This window comes from Ptychodera flava, chromosome 3, assembly GCF_041260155.1.
Source record: "Ptychodera flava strain L36383 chromosome 3, AS_Pfla_20210202, whole genome shotgun sequence".
Classification (NCBI taxonomy): domain Eukaryota; kingdom Metazoa; phylum Hemichordata; class Enteropneusta; family Ptychoderidae; genus Ptychodera; species Ptychodera flava.
Window position 1 is genome coordinate 3,091,191 of NC_091930.1, and position 16,977 is coordinate 3,108,167.

Here is a 16,977-nt window from a genome sequence, read left to right on the forward strand (position 1 = left end):
GGGATCTTCGAGCACGGAGACAAAGGAGCAGCCAGATACTGTAATAATGAACAGGTCAGACTCCTTCTTAGAAGCTGATAAGATTCTGAATAATACAAAACATTACAAAGGACTCAAATCGGATCGCACGAACACAATCAATACATAAATCAAAACAGCCATGAATGATGAATCGTAACACTGAAATATTTCCATTAACCTCATGATTACCTACCTTTACGTATCTTAATGAATTTGCAACACAGTGTTTCGTTCCATGGTGAAAAAGTGGTTGATACAGTATTACTGCCTTGCCTGCATTATATGTATGAAATGTATTAAAAGTTTTCCGAGTATCGCGACACTTGTCGGAAAAGTGTTTGGAGCACATGCATATGATCTAGCGAACTGTACAACTCGACAATAAACCTACCAATCAAAAATACATCAAGGCCAGACACAGCGCACAAATGTACCATTCACATCAAATGAGTCAAAATAATGTGTGGAGTGCTATGGTTACGGTCATAGGATTGTTCAGAACAGCAGTTGCTATGCTTCCCCAAATGAGCGTGAAACACATTTACTGTTAAGAAGCAAACATGCACGTTAGCAATAGCCAGTTTTGCTGTAAATGCGAGATATATTATTACGAATGCGTCAAATGACGCACAAAACGTAATCTTGTTCCAGCATACATGATTTTTGTATCATGAACGTGACTAGTTTGCCCCAGAATCATTCTAATCTGCTGTGCTGTCAGGTCGCAATCCTAAACTTCTTTAGAAACCGGTTTATTAGGTCATAGCAAGTAATGATAGCGGGACGACTTTTAAATACTTCCATGGATACAAATAGTATTAGGCACAGTTGGATTAGATGTCAGCAAAGTCAACTCTCAAGAAATCTTTTCGGGAGAAAATTGAATACATTCACAGTAGAAGCCGATTTCGTACAAAAAATAAAGGTCCGCATTAAAACAATACAATACTTCAAATAACAAATCAGAACAGCAACAACAAACTCTATTAAACCTCCATAACACTCTTAGTTATACACCTAATAGTTTAAAGAATATTTTGAATTGTGTGAGTGGGACAGTATAATTTCATACGATATTACCAGTTCTTCTATTTGATTTTTTCTTGTAACATGGTTCCTTCTCTTTATTGTACTATTTCAGCAATGAAGGAGATCCGTAAGTTATTTTGTGGAATTAACCAACTTTAGTCAATAGAAAATTTTATGCACGCCACAAGGGACTTCCTGATCTGGAGAGAACTTTAACGAAACTGCATGGCTTAGCCTGTTGTTGTCTTACAGAGGTGCTATAACAAACAAAGCAGATAAGGCCAACCTCTTAAACAAGCGTTCTGAGTTGGTCTCCGAGTGCTGACATAAAAACAAATTTTACTTGTCAAAATTCCATAAAACCCAACACAACAATTTGAGGCTAATATAAGCACCTGGAGCAAACGTCATACTATAAAATCTACCTGTATGCACTGACGATCGCGTGTAGGCGTGAAACTCTTTTAAGAGGTACCCAAATACGCATGATGTGATCTCATCTTTATTGTGTGTGGAGGGTGAATGAGTGTGTGGGGGGATGGAGTGTGGGTGTTTGTGTCTGTGTGTTGATTAAGCATTTAAATTAATACACTTTTTGAAAGAAGCACATAGTGTTTTTCAAATAGATATCCAATAAAGTACAAATCGTCCCATGTCTTTAAAACATTGTTGGCCAGGAAAATAATAACTTTAGGCATTATGAGGTATATCGGCCTTGCTGGTCGTATTTTGGCAACAAAAGTCCTTGTAATGTGGTTAGATTTCAAAGTACATTTTAATAATACGTATGCACATTTTCATGAACTTGCGGAATGTGTGCAATCATTATTTTCACTATTTTAATTAAAGTGTGGACTGTCAATACTGTACTTAGTCTGGCGTTTATGATTTGTCAGCATTATCTCTGCAATTCGTGGTGACAGGGGAGACATCTATCTTCAGCAGTAGTATGTCTCATTTCGTATTTAATTATTTTTGAAGCATGTGTTTATCGTGTGCTGATTATGAGAAATTGTCGTCTACGACGATATGTTCAGTTCATTTGTGACAAAAGGTCGTGCTATTGTTCATAATTTTAATTAACTTCAGAAGATAACTATTCTTTCCAGACGAACGACATGAAGAGACACTTAAAGAAGCACAAGGTTAGTTGTCACTCTTATAAAACTGTTACCCTAATTTTTATGCATGTGTATGGCTACAGCAAATATGTCAGATGTACGAAATTGATATTAGCATTATTGTAACCAGTAATATGCCTAAAATGTTTCATAAAGAAACGTCACAGAAAGAGTAAATGTTCAATATTTAACTTAGCGTCAGTTAAATATTATACGAAACTCATAAGTCGCCGAATATGCGATCTATGTGGTAGATTGGTACGCCTGTCGATAATGAGGATATAACTTGGAACATAAGGACTACGACTTATTCGACACAACTTTAGATTGCTCAGAATAAACATTGCCCTCTGTTGTTAAAGACACTCAAAACGTTCAAGATATCACATTCAATATAGTGTTTTCTAGTGATCAACACATCTCCGAGCGTAAAATTGTTATCGCTACACAATCGGGAAATACTAATTTCACATCTACAAAAATCAAACCGAAAAATAAAAATTAAAGATTGTCTTGTAGCTCTACTCCACAAGCCTAGGCAGGATTACTTTGATTCATTTTTATTACTTAATTAGCGTATCAAAATAGGACTGAACTGATAAGATCTCGACTTTAAGAATGACGGCTTTCTATTCACCGTAGCTGTTCTATTTAATAAAGATACACTTGGAGATACTCGATTATTTGTCTTCGTCTCAGTAGAGTTGGTAGCCTTACTGGCTATGTGTAAAGTAAGGTCGGCACTGTAGTAAAGCGAAGTGCAACATAGGGCATGGGAGTTTACGCGTTGTTCTGACTATTGCGCGTGCTCTTATGACAGCCTTTTGAGCTTAGCAATACAACTGGGCGCGCATGTTATGTCTCCGTTATACAAACGCCACTTTAGGACTCTAATCTGGCCGGCCATTCAAAATTCTTAAAGCCAGATGGCGCGATACGAACACTCAAGAGTGATACATCCAGGGAGTAACTGATCTGCGAAATGGATGTAATTTGTATGTTTAGAGACTAAATCGTGGACACTTTGGTTTGATGGTATGTTGAAGTCCCTTTCCGAAGTCGCTCTATAGAATTGATTGTGAACCTTGACTTTTATATCCTGGCTCAGCCACAGGCGGCACAGAAACTATTACTGAGTTTTTCTGACTGAAGTTCATCTATCTTAATGTGGCGCTTATGATAGTGTAACATCTTCGTATATTACACAAATTTACACAAATTAACAAATGCATAAACAAATTATCATCCACAACATCTTAATGTAATCAGTTTCGTCGCCATGGGATGTACAACTGTAAGAAGACTTGCTTTTGACTTAATATATACATGAGGAATCTTAGAAATAATAAACCAACTTGAAAAATAAAAAGACACTTTGATTTAATTGTGTTAAATAATGAAATGTTGATTAGCAAAGCATAAACAAGTATTAAGAGGATATATTGACACACATTTATTTATTTATTTATTTATTTATTTATTCAGATAACAAACAGGAGTATATTTCCAATTATGGCTCCGCAAAACATAAAAATACATAAAAATACAGACAAACACAAAATTAACGCAAAGGACAATAACTAGAACATACAAATCATGAATAAAAATAATTCCTTACACTTGTTTTTAAAATACTAAATCTGTTGAAAATGTCAATACTCGAGTGCAACTTTGCAATATCGTTATAAGTGCTTAAAGCACGTGGCAAATAGGAGTGTTTAAGAACATTGATTCTTGAAAAGGGTACCCGAGAGATTATTCATATTTTATTTCGCCACGGCAGCAATCGCTATTTCACAGCACAAGCAAGTCAGTATGCTTATTAAAATATTTTTAAAGATACGTGGGGACAATATACCCCAGTCATAAACCATAAAAAACAGCAAACTGCTGTTGCGAGCCTCATCCAAAGCAAATTCTTGATGATTGTGCCAAAATACAAACAATCTGTTAAAAGGACAACTCTTTCTATTAATTTACATAATCAAGTCCAATGATTCACCCTAATAATAAGTTTTGTTACATATAAAATAAAGGTACAGAGGGGTGCTGTGTAGTTTCTAAAATTTAATAATTTCTTTCATTAAGAAGATATAGTGGATTACCTTCCGTGCAACCAACCAAATGGTCACTTAGTACGAAAAATACTAACGCATTTGCTGAGCATATGTATGACATAAAATGACATACGTTGCCAATTGTCTTCTTAACTAAGGGAAATTAGACGGTATCCATCATACGTGATGGCATATTATCATGTACATGTGAAGAAGTAAACATAATAGATAACAGAATATGTAAACGTTTGTGCGCCAACTGCAAATGTACATTTGATAATCTATCTGGCTCAAATGACTTGCCATTAACAAATTTGATAATAGAGTTACTCATGACAGTAGAAGAGAGTGGCAATCATTTCATCATCAAAAGAAACCACAAAAATATTATCCCGTACATAACGTTTGTGGGTGTGGTCAGTAACAGAGAAGAACAGCCTCACCAAATTTATCCTCCCACATGCTTGCAATGTCATAATGCCCATTAAAATCGTCAACAACGATGAGAGAGGAACATTCTCCTAATGTTTTTATACATTTTTCACAACTGATACACATCTTTGATACATAGAATATATGCAAGAGCGCTGGATCTCATTTTAAACCCACTGTTTGTGCATACCTTCAACACATAATGAAACGTTGCACGAGATTTTCTTCTGAGATTTCCCTTAGACATCGAATCTTGGAGTGGACTACCAGACTCCCGCATAAACATAAATGCAAGGCGAGAATTTCGCATGGCAAACCTTAACATGTTGATTCCAGCCCCTAATAGACTTATTACGAGAGTTACAATGAGACTTTACCAGAATTATTTGCTTAAACAGCTAATTAGAGAGCGTCAAAAATATCATCTTAAACATTAGCCATGTGTAAATCTCACTAAGTTGACTGTGCGTAGTGTCAAGTAAACTTTGCATCAATAAACAATTTATCAAAGACCAATCAATGTGTTTAATATTGGACGGTGTAATTGATGGAATTTTCAAAAGTGTGTAATAAAACTGATAACGCTACACTCAGACCAGTCTACTTGAAAATCTTAGGTACAATTATTTCACTCCGGGGCTTAAATCCGGCTGGGCTGAACAGAATAGAGAAATCCTATCACAGAATGTCAGAGAAAGATGGCGAGATACGGACATATCAATGCCTCCTAGAAGCAACTAATCATCTATGATGTAATTATTATATTTTGAGACCAAGTCACGGAAAATGCAGCCTCAAGGCAGAAGTGGCTTTCGAAGTCAAATGACTGGGAACTATGACTTAAATGTCCTTGATCAGTTGAGCAACAAGAATGCTATAGCTGAGCCACAGGCGACCCAGAAACTATTACTGAGTTTTTCTGACTGTTTTCTCTATCCTTTTTTTCTCCTTTTCTTCATGCTCTGACTGATCGCAGTAAATAAAATAAATGGTTATATAACCTAACCGAGCCTCTGTGACTGTGTATTTATTTTACACCCCATTACAAGGACGTATATCCTTCATACACACATCTTGTTATGAATTAGTCAACACAACGAATTATGCTAATCCGTTGACTTATCAGGGATTGACGGTTGGTCAAAATCACAAAAGTTAGAAAAGGTTACTTAAATTGGAAGGTAAGAAGCTCTCCTGAAATGTTTTCAAAATTTCTAAATTGGGGCCAATCATGACCATTTATCCAAAATTTACTGCAGCAAATGTATTTCGATGGCCGAGGAGAGCCGGCTACTCTAAATTCAAACTTATATATGGTCGCAAACAGTGCAAACCCTACCAGTGACTTGTGTGCAGTTCATTGCATTAGGACGTCCGTAAAGCAGGAAGTCAGAAGTTGAAACCTTTGACCTTTATGTTGTTCATATGTGGGCAAACTTGTAAACATACTTCCCAGGGACCAGTCTGATTTTGATTTGGGTCAAAATTCGTGTGATGAAGCGTGGTTCTGTCGCCAGATTGACCGCATCGTGTTTCCAAGGTTTTGTCTGCCATCAATTGCAAAAGACCGTACTCACCCAAGGTAAGCCTATGTTTAATGATACTGTCTATGGTTTGAGAATGACAAAATTGTCTGAAAAAATCGATTAAAACTGATTCAATTCTTCCCTTCATTTTCCCGTGATTTGCACAAATCGTTTGCCATTCACAAAGGTATGAAATACTTCTGGCATTGTGTGTAATCATGGTGTCAAGTGTCAAGTGTCAAGTTTTGACTTAATTAATTTTTATCATTAAGACCAAAATTTAGGATTTTTACCCCAAATATACACCCACTTCATCCTTCGAGTAAACTACTGCTATCATAATAAACTTTAGATTCTCTGCATTTTGAAAATATATGGTATGAGAGAGTTTCCTTGTCATCTTTGATGAGACATATTGCTTTGAAAAAACCAGTGTTGGCAACATGCAGCTCAACCTTGAATAAAAGAAAATAAATACTTAAACAGAACAATAAATATTATCTACATTTAGCAAGGCAAAAAACTACAAGTACCTGCCACTTCTAGCAATACTTATTACGAAAGAAAAGATAGTGACGATGAGGATGATATCGTTGTTCATGACTCAACGGCACCAGCGACAGTGAAGATCAGGATCGACTGTGGTGATGATGATGTCACATAGTAGTTTTCTACAGTCGTTACCAGAGGCGGGAGGAGAGGCTGGGTCGTTGAAAAATGTTCTCGACAGATATAGTTATAAGTGCACAGGATCTAGGACAAAACTGAGCTGTTGTGAATTCATCCTTTATATTATCACAGAAATGTGAATTTTAATTGACTTGAGTTAAACAACCATTCGGACATTCAACCATGCCGTTATGACATGCTACCCATCCAAATTAAACAATACTATGGTTAGAGACTGGTTATTAGGTGAGCTTTTATATCTACATATTCTTACATTGGCTCAGGTAAGCCAAAATTTCTGTTAGAGAGGGGGTTACTCAAATTCATCATGGCTGGCTGGGGTGTGACTCAAATTTCGGAGTTTCCTCTGGCCCCAGGTCGTAAATGATGACGGCTCCCTAAACTGCTGCGAACGCCTGAGTCATAACGACTTACTGCTAAGAAATTAGAGACTCTTGGCTTTTGATGCATCCGTTTCTGAGCTTTTATACCGGCAAATAGGCATTCTGAATACAGCCGTAAATTTCCACCCAAACGTAAGGCGAACACGCGGGCATTCTGCAATGGACGCTGTCAACTTTCCCTTGCTGCAGGCCCCACGCCAATCTTGGGCCGGCCCTGCTGTCTACTACCTCCATGTAGTACAGCCTTACAGGACTAATAGCTGGCATAACACAAAAAACAACGCCGCAGTGTAAAATCCGTAGGTCACAACCATTGTTCATAAATTTTCAGAACAAGTGATGTTTAAAAGTTTTGTATTGATCACTTCATTTAGGTTTATGTGAACGACGTTTTCATCGAGCTCCGTGTATAATTGTCCCGGGTATTGTCCATGCAAATTTGAGGCCTGCCTTAGCTTCCTCCGATCGTTTCTGGACAACAGCCAAAATCACAGTTCTAAGCAAATTGTACAGTTTTGAAAGTCAGATATATGTATCATGAATACTTTGCAAAAAATAAGTAATCAACAGAATCAAGCCACGAGGTAAGTTTGCTGTCGGGCCGGGTGCGCAAGGGACAACTTTGCAGCTAGGCCGGGATCTCTCTTGTGTTCGAACTTCTACCATATTTGGAGCTCGCCGATAATTGTACTACAGTAGCCCTTGTGAAGATAAGATACTCGTTACGTTCGATATTATTGGAAATACTTTTAAATTTAATGAGTATGACTTTTGTACTGCATTCAAAATACAATGTGTTCCTTTCTCAGCGTTTTCAATTGCGGCAATGATATGCGAAGTTGATCGGCTGTGTTGCCGGCAGCGTAGCCCTGCCGTACACTAAACGTCGTTTGAGTAGACGTGGCAGAATCAGTCCCGTCATTATTTTAACGAAATTTTAATTATACTCCATAATGGAAGAAACGACTAGTTCAATGATTACGATGGTGAAGAATTGAATTTTTATGTATATAGGTTTTTCTCTCTAAATTCACTCAGCAAACTTGATCTCCGTACCGCCGGTCACAACGTGCAATACAGTGCATGAAGCTTACAATCGACTGCCTCCATTTTTGTTTAGCTGTTCAAAACGTTTGTTTGCACAACTCATTATAGTCCGAACAGTCTGTAAACACCTACATATTTATATCTTTCCGGAATTTCTCCAAACTTACGCGCGTTTTTAGCTGAGTCACCAGTTTTGATGGATCAGACCTTTTCGAAGAGCGTAGGTAATATGGACGCCACTGTAAAACTTACGTAGATGTGGTTGAGCATGCGCGATGGTGTGATTACATTTTGTTTCGTATGTCATCAGAGCCTGACTTCAGGCCCGGACAAGAAGTCATTTTTCACTCTTTTTACTGTTAATCGTACACGTTTGTGAGGCGGGCTGGGCATGCAGACCGTGCGATTCAGTATTAATAATGGTCTACTTTCACATACTGAGGATGTCATTTTATTCAAAAATATGAAAAAAAAGTTAGAAATTAGAAATACTGAAATACTATGGCTTTAATGTTTTTCAGTAAGGTCTCTGTTCTACCGATAACATCACCCTGAGTCGATCTTGTTTCTCTCCTGGAACAAACTTCAAATCGTGAACAGAGATAAGAGTTCGTGTTGGTCGCTGCTTAAAACAGTCGGTCTACCATTACATTGAGGTACCTTTCTATTAAGAATATGAAGGGGCCATGTCCAGTCTTCATACACTTTCAACTCCCGTATGACCCTCTGGCTACCGTAGAAGATGTTATCGTCGATGAACAACCATTCTGCCGCGAGTGTCGACGTGTCAGTTAGGGGTGCATCGCTGTCTCGGTTATGAGCCTTATCATGATGACCTTGGGGAAGCCATGCAAGTTCACTCACGTCCAAAGTTTTCACGTCAGATCAACCAAGTCGATCAGGATACTTATGAAGCATCGTATTTTGGCCCCTTTTGAGATTTAAGTAAACGTGACTAATTCATCTGTCAAGGAAATGGTGTGAACAAAAATCATAAACGCCTCCGTCAGTGCACCACTCTACCTCTCACGCATGTTATGTGGAGGCATTGCCCTAACAAACAATCACACAGTGTCAAAAGTTCTCGCAACGACGTAGAAGATGGACGGAATTAAAACTGTGTGCCAGCCATTCCATATGGACGTAATAACTGTAATATAAATATTAAATGTTGCATAGAAAATTCTGAATCAATTTAAAGTATACTACCGTTTCGCATTCATGTGAGTTTTCCCTCCTTCACTGTGTTGTACACCTAGCGAACAATCGCTCCTTTCTGTGCCGAAGAAAGACGGCTGTCCGAAAAGGCCATTATCTCTTCGACAGGAACAAATTCCCCAATAGCCTCATGAAAATATTTGCATAGCCTATGGGTGACGAAAATGAAATTCGAAAAGAAAAGAAAAAAGAACTACATGTAAATGAAAAAATTAAGCGTACACTACACTACACTACACTACCCCGTCACAGTACACTACACTACACTACACTACACTACACTACACTACACTACACTACACTACACTACACTACACTACACTACACTACACTATACTAAACTATGCTAAACTACACTACAGTACAGTACACTATACTACACTACACTACACTACCGCGTCACAGTATATAACTCTAGCGAGCGACCTATGTTGGAAAAATGTTCCCTTTGTCGTAGACACAGAAGACACACATGAAATACAAAAAGAACATGGCACCTTGACGAACTCGGTACTGTCACAAGCAGTTTGCATTCAGATAAGTATATAACAAATTATGTCTTTGGGAACGAACATTTCGTTGTTCGATTTTTAGGCCTTACCAAAAAAACAAAGTTTTGTAGCCCGTGCACCGCTTCTTTCGTGAATTGTACACTATCACCATAAGGCACGAATGAAAATCGATGAATTCCTTGGACGAGTGGCGACCAACTCTCTTTTATTAGGAACTAAGCGGCGAGATTAACTTTTTGACGCCATACAGTCATTCAAGTCATGAGCTTGGTTGCTAGCATATGTCAGAAAACAACCGACTTTGGCATCAAAGGTCTGTTGCTGGTACGTACTTTAAACGGAAAATCGCGATATGTTACCTGCTGACATAGAATTATATAGCGAGTGCAGAGAAATGATGGTGACTGCTTTAAAAAATTCACAGTGGGTGGCAAATTTTCTCCAGTGCGCACCTTTACTAATGTGTCGCCATTGTGCCTTGAATCACGACACAGTTTGTAAATTTTACTTGGCTTATACACTCCCCGAAAAAGATGACGTGAAGCATATATCTATATAATTTTATTGACAAAATACACTTAACTTACCACGTAATAAAACGGCCCCTTCGGCGATCTTTTTCTGCTTGCTCGGTCGATACTCTCTTGGTGTCATTTGTTACATCGAGCAGGGCAATGTCTGCTTAGTTGTGTTTGAATTTCGCGCTTGGCAAAGAAAAGCACGCGCGTTTCCGGCGGTCCTTCCGATCCAACTTCCTGTTTAATTTTGAATAATGAGCAGTGTTTGTTTACGCATATCATAGATATATAAGAGTTCGTAAGAGTTACGGACGTCCTTGGGACACGTTTTCCAAAATAGTCATACCTTCTCCTTTTTTATTTACATCTCTACCTTTCCAATGTTTACCAACCTCTGATAAGTCCACGGATATGCATGATTAGTTGTGTTGACTAATTAATAACAAGATGTGTGTATGAGAGATATACGTCCTTGTAATGGGATGTGAAATAAATAAACAGTCACAGAGGCTATGTTAGGTTATATAACAATTTATTTTAATTACTCCGATCAGTCAGAGCATGAAGAAAGGGAGAGGAAATGATAGAGGAAACAGTCAGAAAAACTCAGTATAGTTTCTGGGTCGCCTGTGGCTCAGCTATAGCATTCTTGTTGCTCAACTGATCAAGGACATTCAAGTGATAGTTCCCAGTCATTTGACTTCCAACGCCTTTCTTCTGCCTTGAGGCTGTATTTTACATGACTTGGTTTAAAAACATAATAATTACATCATAGATGATTAGTTGCTTCCAGAAGGCACTGATATGTCCGTGTCTCGCCATCTTTCTCTGACATTCTGTGATAGAATTTCTCTATTCTGTTCAGCCCAAGCGGATTGGAGCCCCGAAGTGAAGTCCTTATACCTAAGATTTTTATGCAATCTGGTCTGAGTGTAGCGTTAATTACACACTTTTGAAAATTCAATCAATTTATTTATTATTTATTTATTATTTATTTATTATTTATTTATTTATTTATTATTTATTTATTCGGAAGACCAACAGGAATAAAATCCCAATTACAGGCTCCGCTCGACATAAAAAGAAATACAAGCACAATCACACAAAATAAACAATAAAAACAATATATACAATAAAAACAGACAATTGCGATTCACAAACGAGATCATGTATAAAAATAATTCTTTACACTAGTTTTAAAAAAGACTAAATCTGTCAAAAATATCAATATTTGGATTATATTTTGCAATTTCGTTAAAAGTGGACAGAGCACGTGGAATGAAAGAGTACTTGCGAACATTAATTCTGGTTGCTGGTACCCGAAACGGACAGTTAAACCTTAAAGTTCGTTGAACATTCAGTGGGATTTGTGTTAAATAAGACCTGTTAACCACAGAATGAATACATTTGTATAAAAAACAGAGATCAGAAACTTTTCTACGATTAAAAAGGGGATATAGTTTGAAAAATGTGCATAATTTTCTATACTCTGAAGAACAGTATGGTATGTTTTGTTTAAAGCATAAGTACCTGATAAATTTCTTTTGAACACGTTCAACTTTATCAACTAGGTTCTTTTGCCATGGATTCCATATAACAGAACAAAAATCGAGGCAGCTCCGTACCAAAGAAATGTACAAGGCCTTCACCGACTTTACATTATGGAAATCTTGACAATTGCGTTTTAAGAAACCTAGATTGCGCATTGCTTCTTGACGACAGTATCAATGTGCTCGGAAAAATCCATGGAGCCACAAAGTATGACACCAAGGTCCTTGATTGACGTAAACGTGTGATTGGAGTTGTATTAATTGAGTTATTAAAAAGAATCATCTAAGTCTTATTAGTGAAACTAATCAAGCCACATTTGTCAATATTTAACTTAAGCTTCCATGTTGAACACCAACAAACAACCCTGTCAAGATCATCCTGCAACAATGTGCAATCAGAAATTGACTGGATAGTTTATAAAGCTTCGAATCATCTGCATATAAAATAACATTTGATGACCGAGCACATGTTGACAAATCATTTACGTATAAAATAAAAAGCAGCGGACCAATAATAGAACCCTGGGGTACACCAGATACAACTGGGCACCATTTGGAAAAACTTCCCTCAATGACAGTTCTCTGGGAGCGATCAGACAGATACGACTCAAGCCACTTAATGCAATTTCCGGTATAACCGAAAGAAGAAAGTTTGTGAATAAGTAGTTTATGAGAAATGGAATCGAAAGCTTTACTGAAGTCAAGATAAATTGAATCAGTTTGTAATTTATTGTTGAACGCTGTTGAAATAAAGTCTGTGTAAGTGGGTAGATTCGTCTCGACGCTTCTCCCAAGAACAAAACCGTGTTGATCATCAGAGATAACGTTAGCAACATGGCCATATAAACTCTTAAAAACGATCTTCTCGAAGACTTTACTGAATAAAGGTAACAGTGAAACAGGTCTGTAGTTCTAACATCCTGCTTATTACTTTTTTAAAAATTGGCACCACATTGCTACGCTTAAAAAACGTCGGAAAGATTCCGGATGAAAGGGATTTATTATAAATATAAGTGAGAGGAAAAGCAAGTTCCTCAGCGCACTTTTTTAAAATTACACCAGATACATTATCAACTCCACAAGCTTTGTTTACATCAGTGGAAAGTAGTAATGTCATTACGTCATCGTAACGTGCATGAATATTGCACAAGACGTCATCTTTTATAGTAGTTACATCAGGTAAATTCGACTCATCAGGTTTACTAAAAACAGATTCAAAGAAATCGTTAAAACCTTCAGCAATTAAAATCGGTGAATCAAACACGGAATCAGTATGTTTCATAACCTTTGGAATAGAACTAGATTTCGATTTATTAGCAACAAAACCCCAGAAACGTTTGGGATTATGTTGTGAGGATAATTCGATTTCCTCTACATACTCACAATATTTGATGTTTTTCAACTTTTTAAATTCTGACCTTAGCTGGGAAAAAAGTTCATAGTCTGCAGGATTACAAACTTTTTAAATCTACGATGGGTATCTGCCTTCTCCTTCAATAGAGAAATTAGATCCGCATCGAACCAAGGAGGAAATTTGCGCCCTCTAAGTTTTATTTTAGGGACACATTCATCAATTGCACTATTTAAAATATCATAAAAACATCTAACACACTGATCGAGATCTTCAATGTCAAGCATTGTTGACCACGGAATACATGACAAAAGTGACTTCAGGTGTACAAAGTCAGCTTTTCGAAAATTATACACAGATCTTTCAAACAGAAGTGTGTGACGCTTACCGACAATTTTAAGTTCACAGTGAAGAGCGTCATGATTAGATTTAACAGACTTTTCGGTGACGGATGCTGTACATGAACCACCGAAAGAAAACACCAAGTCTAAGACGTGATCATTGCAAGTTCTGTGTGCGTTGACTTGTGTCAAACCAAACTCGTTAATTATTTCGATGCATCTGTCCGACAGGTGTTCATTCCACGACGATGGCCGCACTGCATTTTGAACAGTAGACCATTCAATGTCGCGGCGATTGAAATCACCACATAGAAATACGCAATCTTTGTCGTTGTTGATGCAAGTGTACACTGATTCAAGGGATAATTCAAACTGCTCCCATGTATTCATATTGGCCCATGTTGGGATATAAACACAACCAATAAATATACTACAGCTTTTCATATATACCTGCACCCACGCAATTTCTAGATCTGTTTCAAACTCGTATCGGCGGCGAGCCTTGTAAATATCCTTCACTGCAATCATAACTCCACCTCCATGTTTTTTCTTCGCCGTTGCTGTAGGTGCCGACTCTCTGTCCCGTCGAAATATATTATACCCGCAATCTGGAAGGACTTCTGCATCGCATATACTACTGTCCAGCCATGACTCCGATACGGTGATGAAATCATAGCTGCCGCCGGCAAAATGCAATTGGAAATCGCGTAGTTTGCCTTTTATGCTGGTACAGTTTTGATAAAACAAGCTAAGAGCAGAAGTATTACCAGTGATATTAGCAGAGTCAATAGGACCAGGGTTGGGGGAAATGTCTCCAGACAGCATGATAATGATAAAGGTTAAATGAGACAATGCATGCTCGCTCCTTGTCTCTGCGGCAGTCCTCCATTTTGTTTCGTCACGCGACCGTTGGGTTTTGCTGAGACAAATGTTCAGTGTTGACCATCGGTTCACCAGGAGATTACTGTCCTGGTTAGTTGGACTAGGGAGGATATGAGACTTACTTGCAGGATTATGGGTGTTGACGGAAATGGCAGACTTCAAACTAATGAGTATTGCCAAAACTTGAAGAGCAAGTAGAAGTGCGTGCTTCCCCGAGTTGACGGCCATTCTCAGATTATTACCAAATTACACCGTCCAATATTCGACACATTGATTGGTGTTTGGTAAATTATCCATTAATGCAATGTTTTCTTGACACTTCGCACAGTCAACTTAGTTAGACGTTATAGTCTCATAATACAGCCTCTTAGTGAGATTTACACATGGCAAATGTCTAAGATGATATTGTTGACGCTCTCTGATTAGCTGCTTATGCAAATAATTCTGGTTAAGTCCCAGTGTAACTCTCTTAATAAGTCTATTACGGGCTGAAATCAACATATAAAGGATTGCCATGCTAACTTCTGGCCGTGTATCTATATTTATGCGGGAGCCTGGTAGTCCACACCAAGATTCGATGTTTCGGGGAAATATCAGGAGAAAATCTCGTGCAAAGTTTCATTATATGTTGAAGGTATGCACAAACAGTGGGTTTAAAATGAGATCCAGCGCTCTTGCATATATTCTATGTATCAAAGATGTGTATCAGTTGTGAAAAATGTATAACAACATTAGAAGAATGTTCCTTTCTCATCGTTGTTGATGATTTTAATGGGCATTATAAATTGCAATTATGTGGGAGGATACATTTGGTGAGGCTGTTCTTCTCTGTTACTGACCACATCCACAAACGTTATGTGCAAGATGATATTTTTGTGTTGTTTCTTTTGATGATGAAATGATTGTCACTCTCTTCTGCTGTCATTAGTAACTCAATTATCAAATTTGTAAATGGCAAGTCATTTGCGCCAGATAGATTATCAACTGAACATCTGCAGTTGGCGCACAAGCGTTTCCATATTCTGTTATCTATTAAGTTTACTTCTTCACATGCACATGATTATATGCCATCCCGTATGATGGATACCGTCTAATTTCCCTTAGATAAGAAAATAATTGCAAACATATGTAATTGTATGTCATACATATGATTAGCAAATTGCGTCAGATTTTCGTCCTAAGTGATCATTAGGTTGATTGCACGGAAGGTATTCCACTATATCTCTTAATAGAATAAATTATTGAATTTTAGAAACTACACAGCACCCCTCTGTACCTTTGTTTTAGACGTTACAAATGTATTAATAGGGAGAATCACTGGACTTGATTTTGTAAATTAATAGATAGAGTTGTCCTTTTAATAGATTGTTAGTATTTTGGTACAATCATCAAAAATTACTTTGGATGAGGCTCACCACAACGGTTTCTGTTTTGTATGGTTTATGACCAGGGGTATATTGTCCTCACGTTTCTTGAAAACTGTTTTTAATAAGCACACTGACTTGCTTGAGCTGAGAAATATCGATTGCTTCCGTGGTGAAATATTAAACTGGATAACCTTTTATATGCTGATGATATCGTTAATTTGTCCTGCTGTAATGTGTCAATAGCCTCCTGAATATTTGTTTCTGCTATACTAATTAACATTTCATTATTTAAGACGACAAAATCGAAATGTGTTCTTATTTTTCCATGTTGTTCTATTTTTCTAAGATTTCACATGTAAGTCAAAAGCCAATCTTCTTACAGTTTTACATGCTATGGCGACGATGCTGATTATATTAAGATGTTGTGGGTGATCATTTGTACGTATGTGTAATTTGTGTAATATATGAAGATTATTGTAAGCGCCATGTCAAGACAGATGAACCATTTCCTTTTTTATATTAATTGCAGCAAGGAGAGAGGAACACTATGAGAGTAAGTACTCCCTGCTCTTCATCATGAAAGCTGCTACTGATGTTTCACTCAGCTACATGGATGGGAATTTGGATGATGTGGTAGCTACAAATCTTAGGATTGTCCTGGAAAAGTACTGTCGTAGGATAAGAATGAGGTCCTCCATCTATTCTTGTCGGTATGAAAGTACACCGCCGTAAAGGGCATTTCTTTTCTTAAAAACGCTACGGAGAATCATCATATTATCATTCCTTTAGGTATGGTAAAAAACGGTGTAAACTGAAACGATAAAACAGGTTAACGTTTACTTCTCCTAAAGTGGACTTCCTTTAAATATTTCAAGGACATTTTCTTTGTCAGCGTACAACGCGTTGTTTCGACAAATTTTCATAGCAAATGA

At 37.4% G+C, this 16,977-nt stretch overlaps 1 protein-coding gene across 1 annotated transcript in view; it reads left to right on the plus strand.

The window, feature by feature from the left end:
• Nucleotides 1-16,777, plus strand: part of LOC139130281 (uncharacterized) — a 331,155-nt gene extending 314,378 nt beyond the window's left edge. Inside the window, exons 22-24 of the mRNA XM_070696034.1 lie at nt 1,163-1,177; nt 2,160-2,195; nt 16,575-16,777. Coding sequence (XP_070552135.1) covers nt 1,163-1,177; nt 2,160-2,195; nt 16,575-16,777 — 254 coding nt within the window. The remainder of the gene's footprint in view (nt 1-1,162; nt 1,178-2,159; nt 2,196-16,574) is intronic.
• Nucleotides 16,778-16,977: the final 200 nt, after the last annotated feature.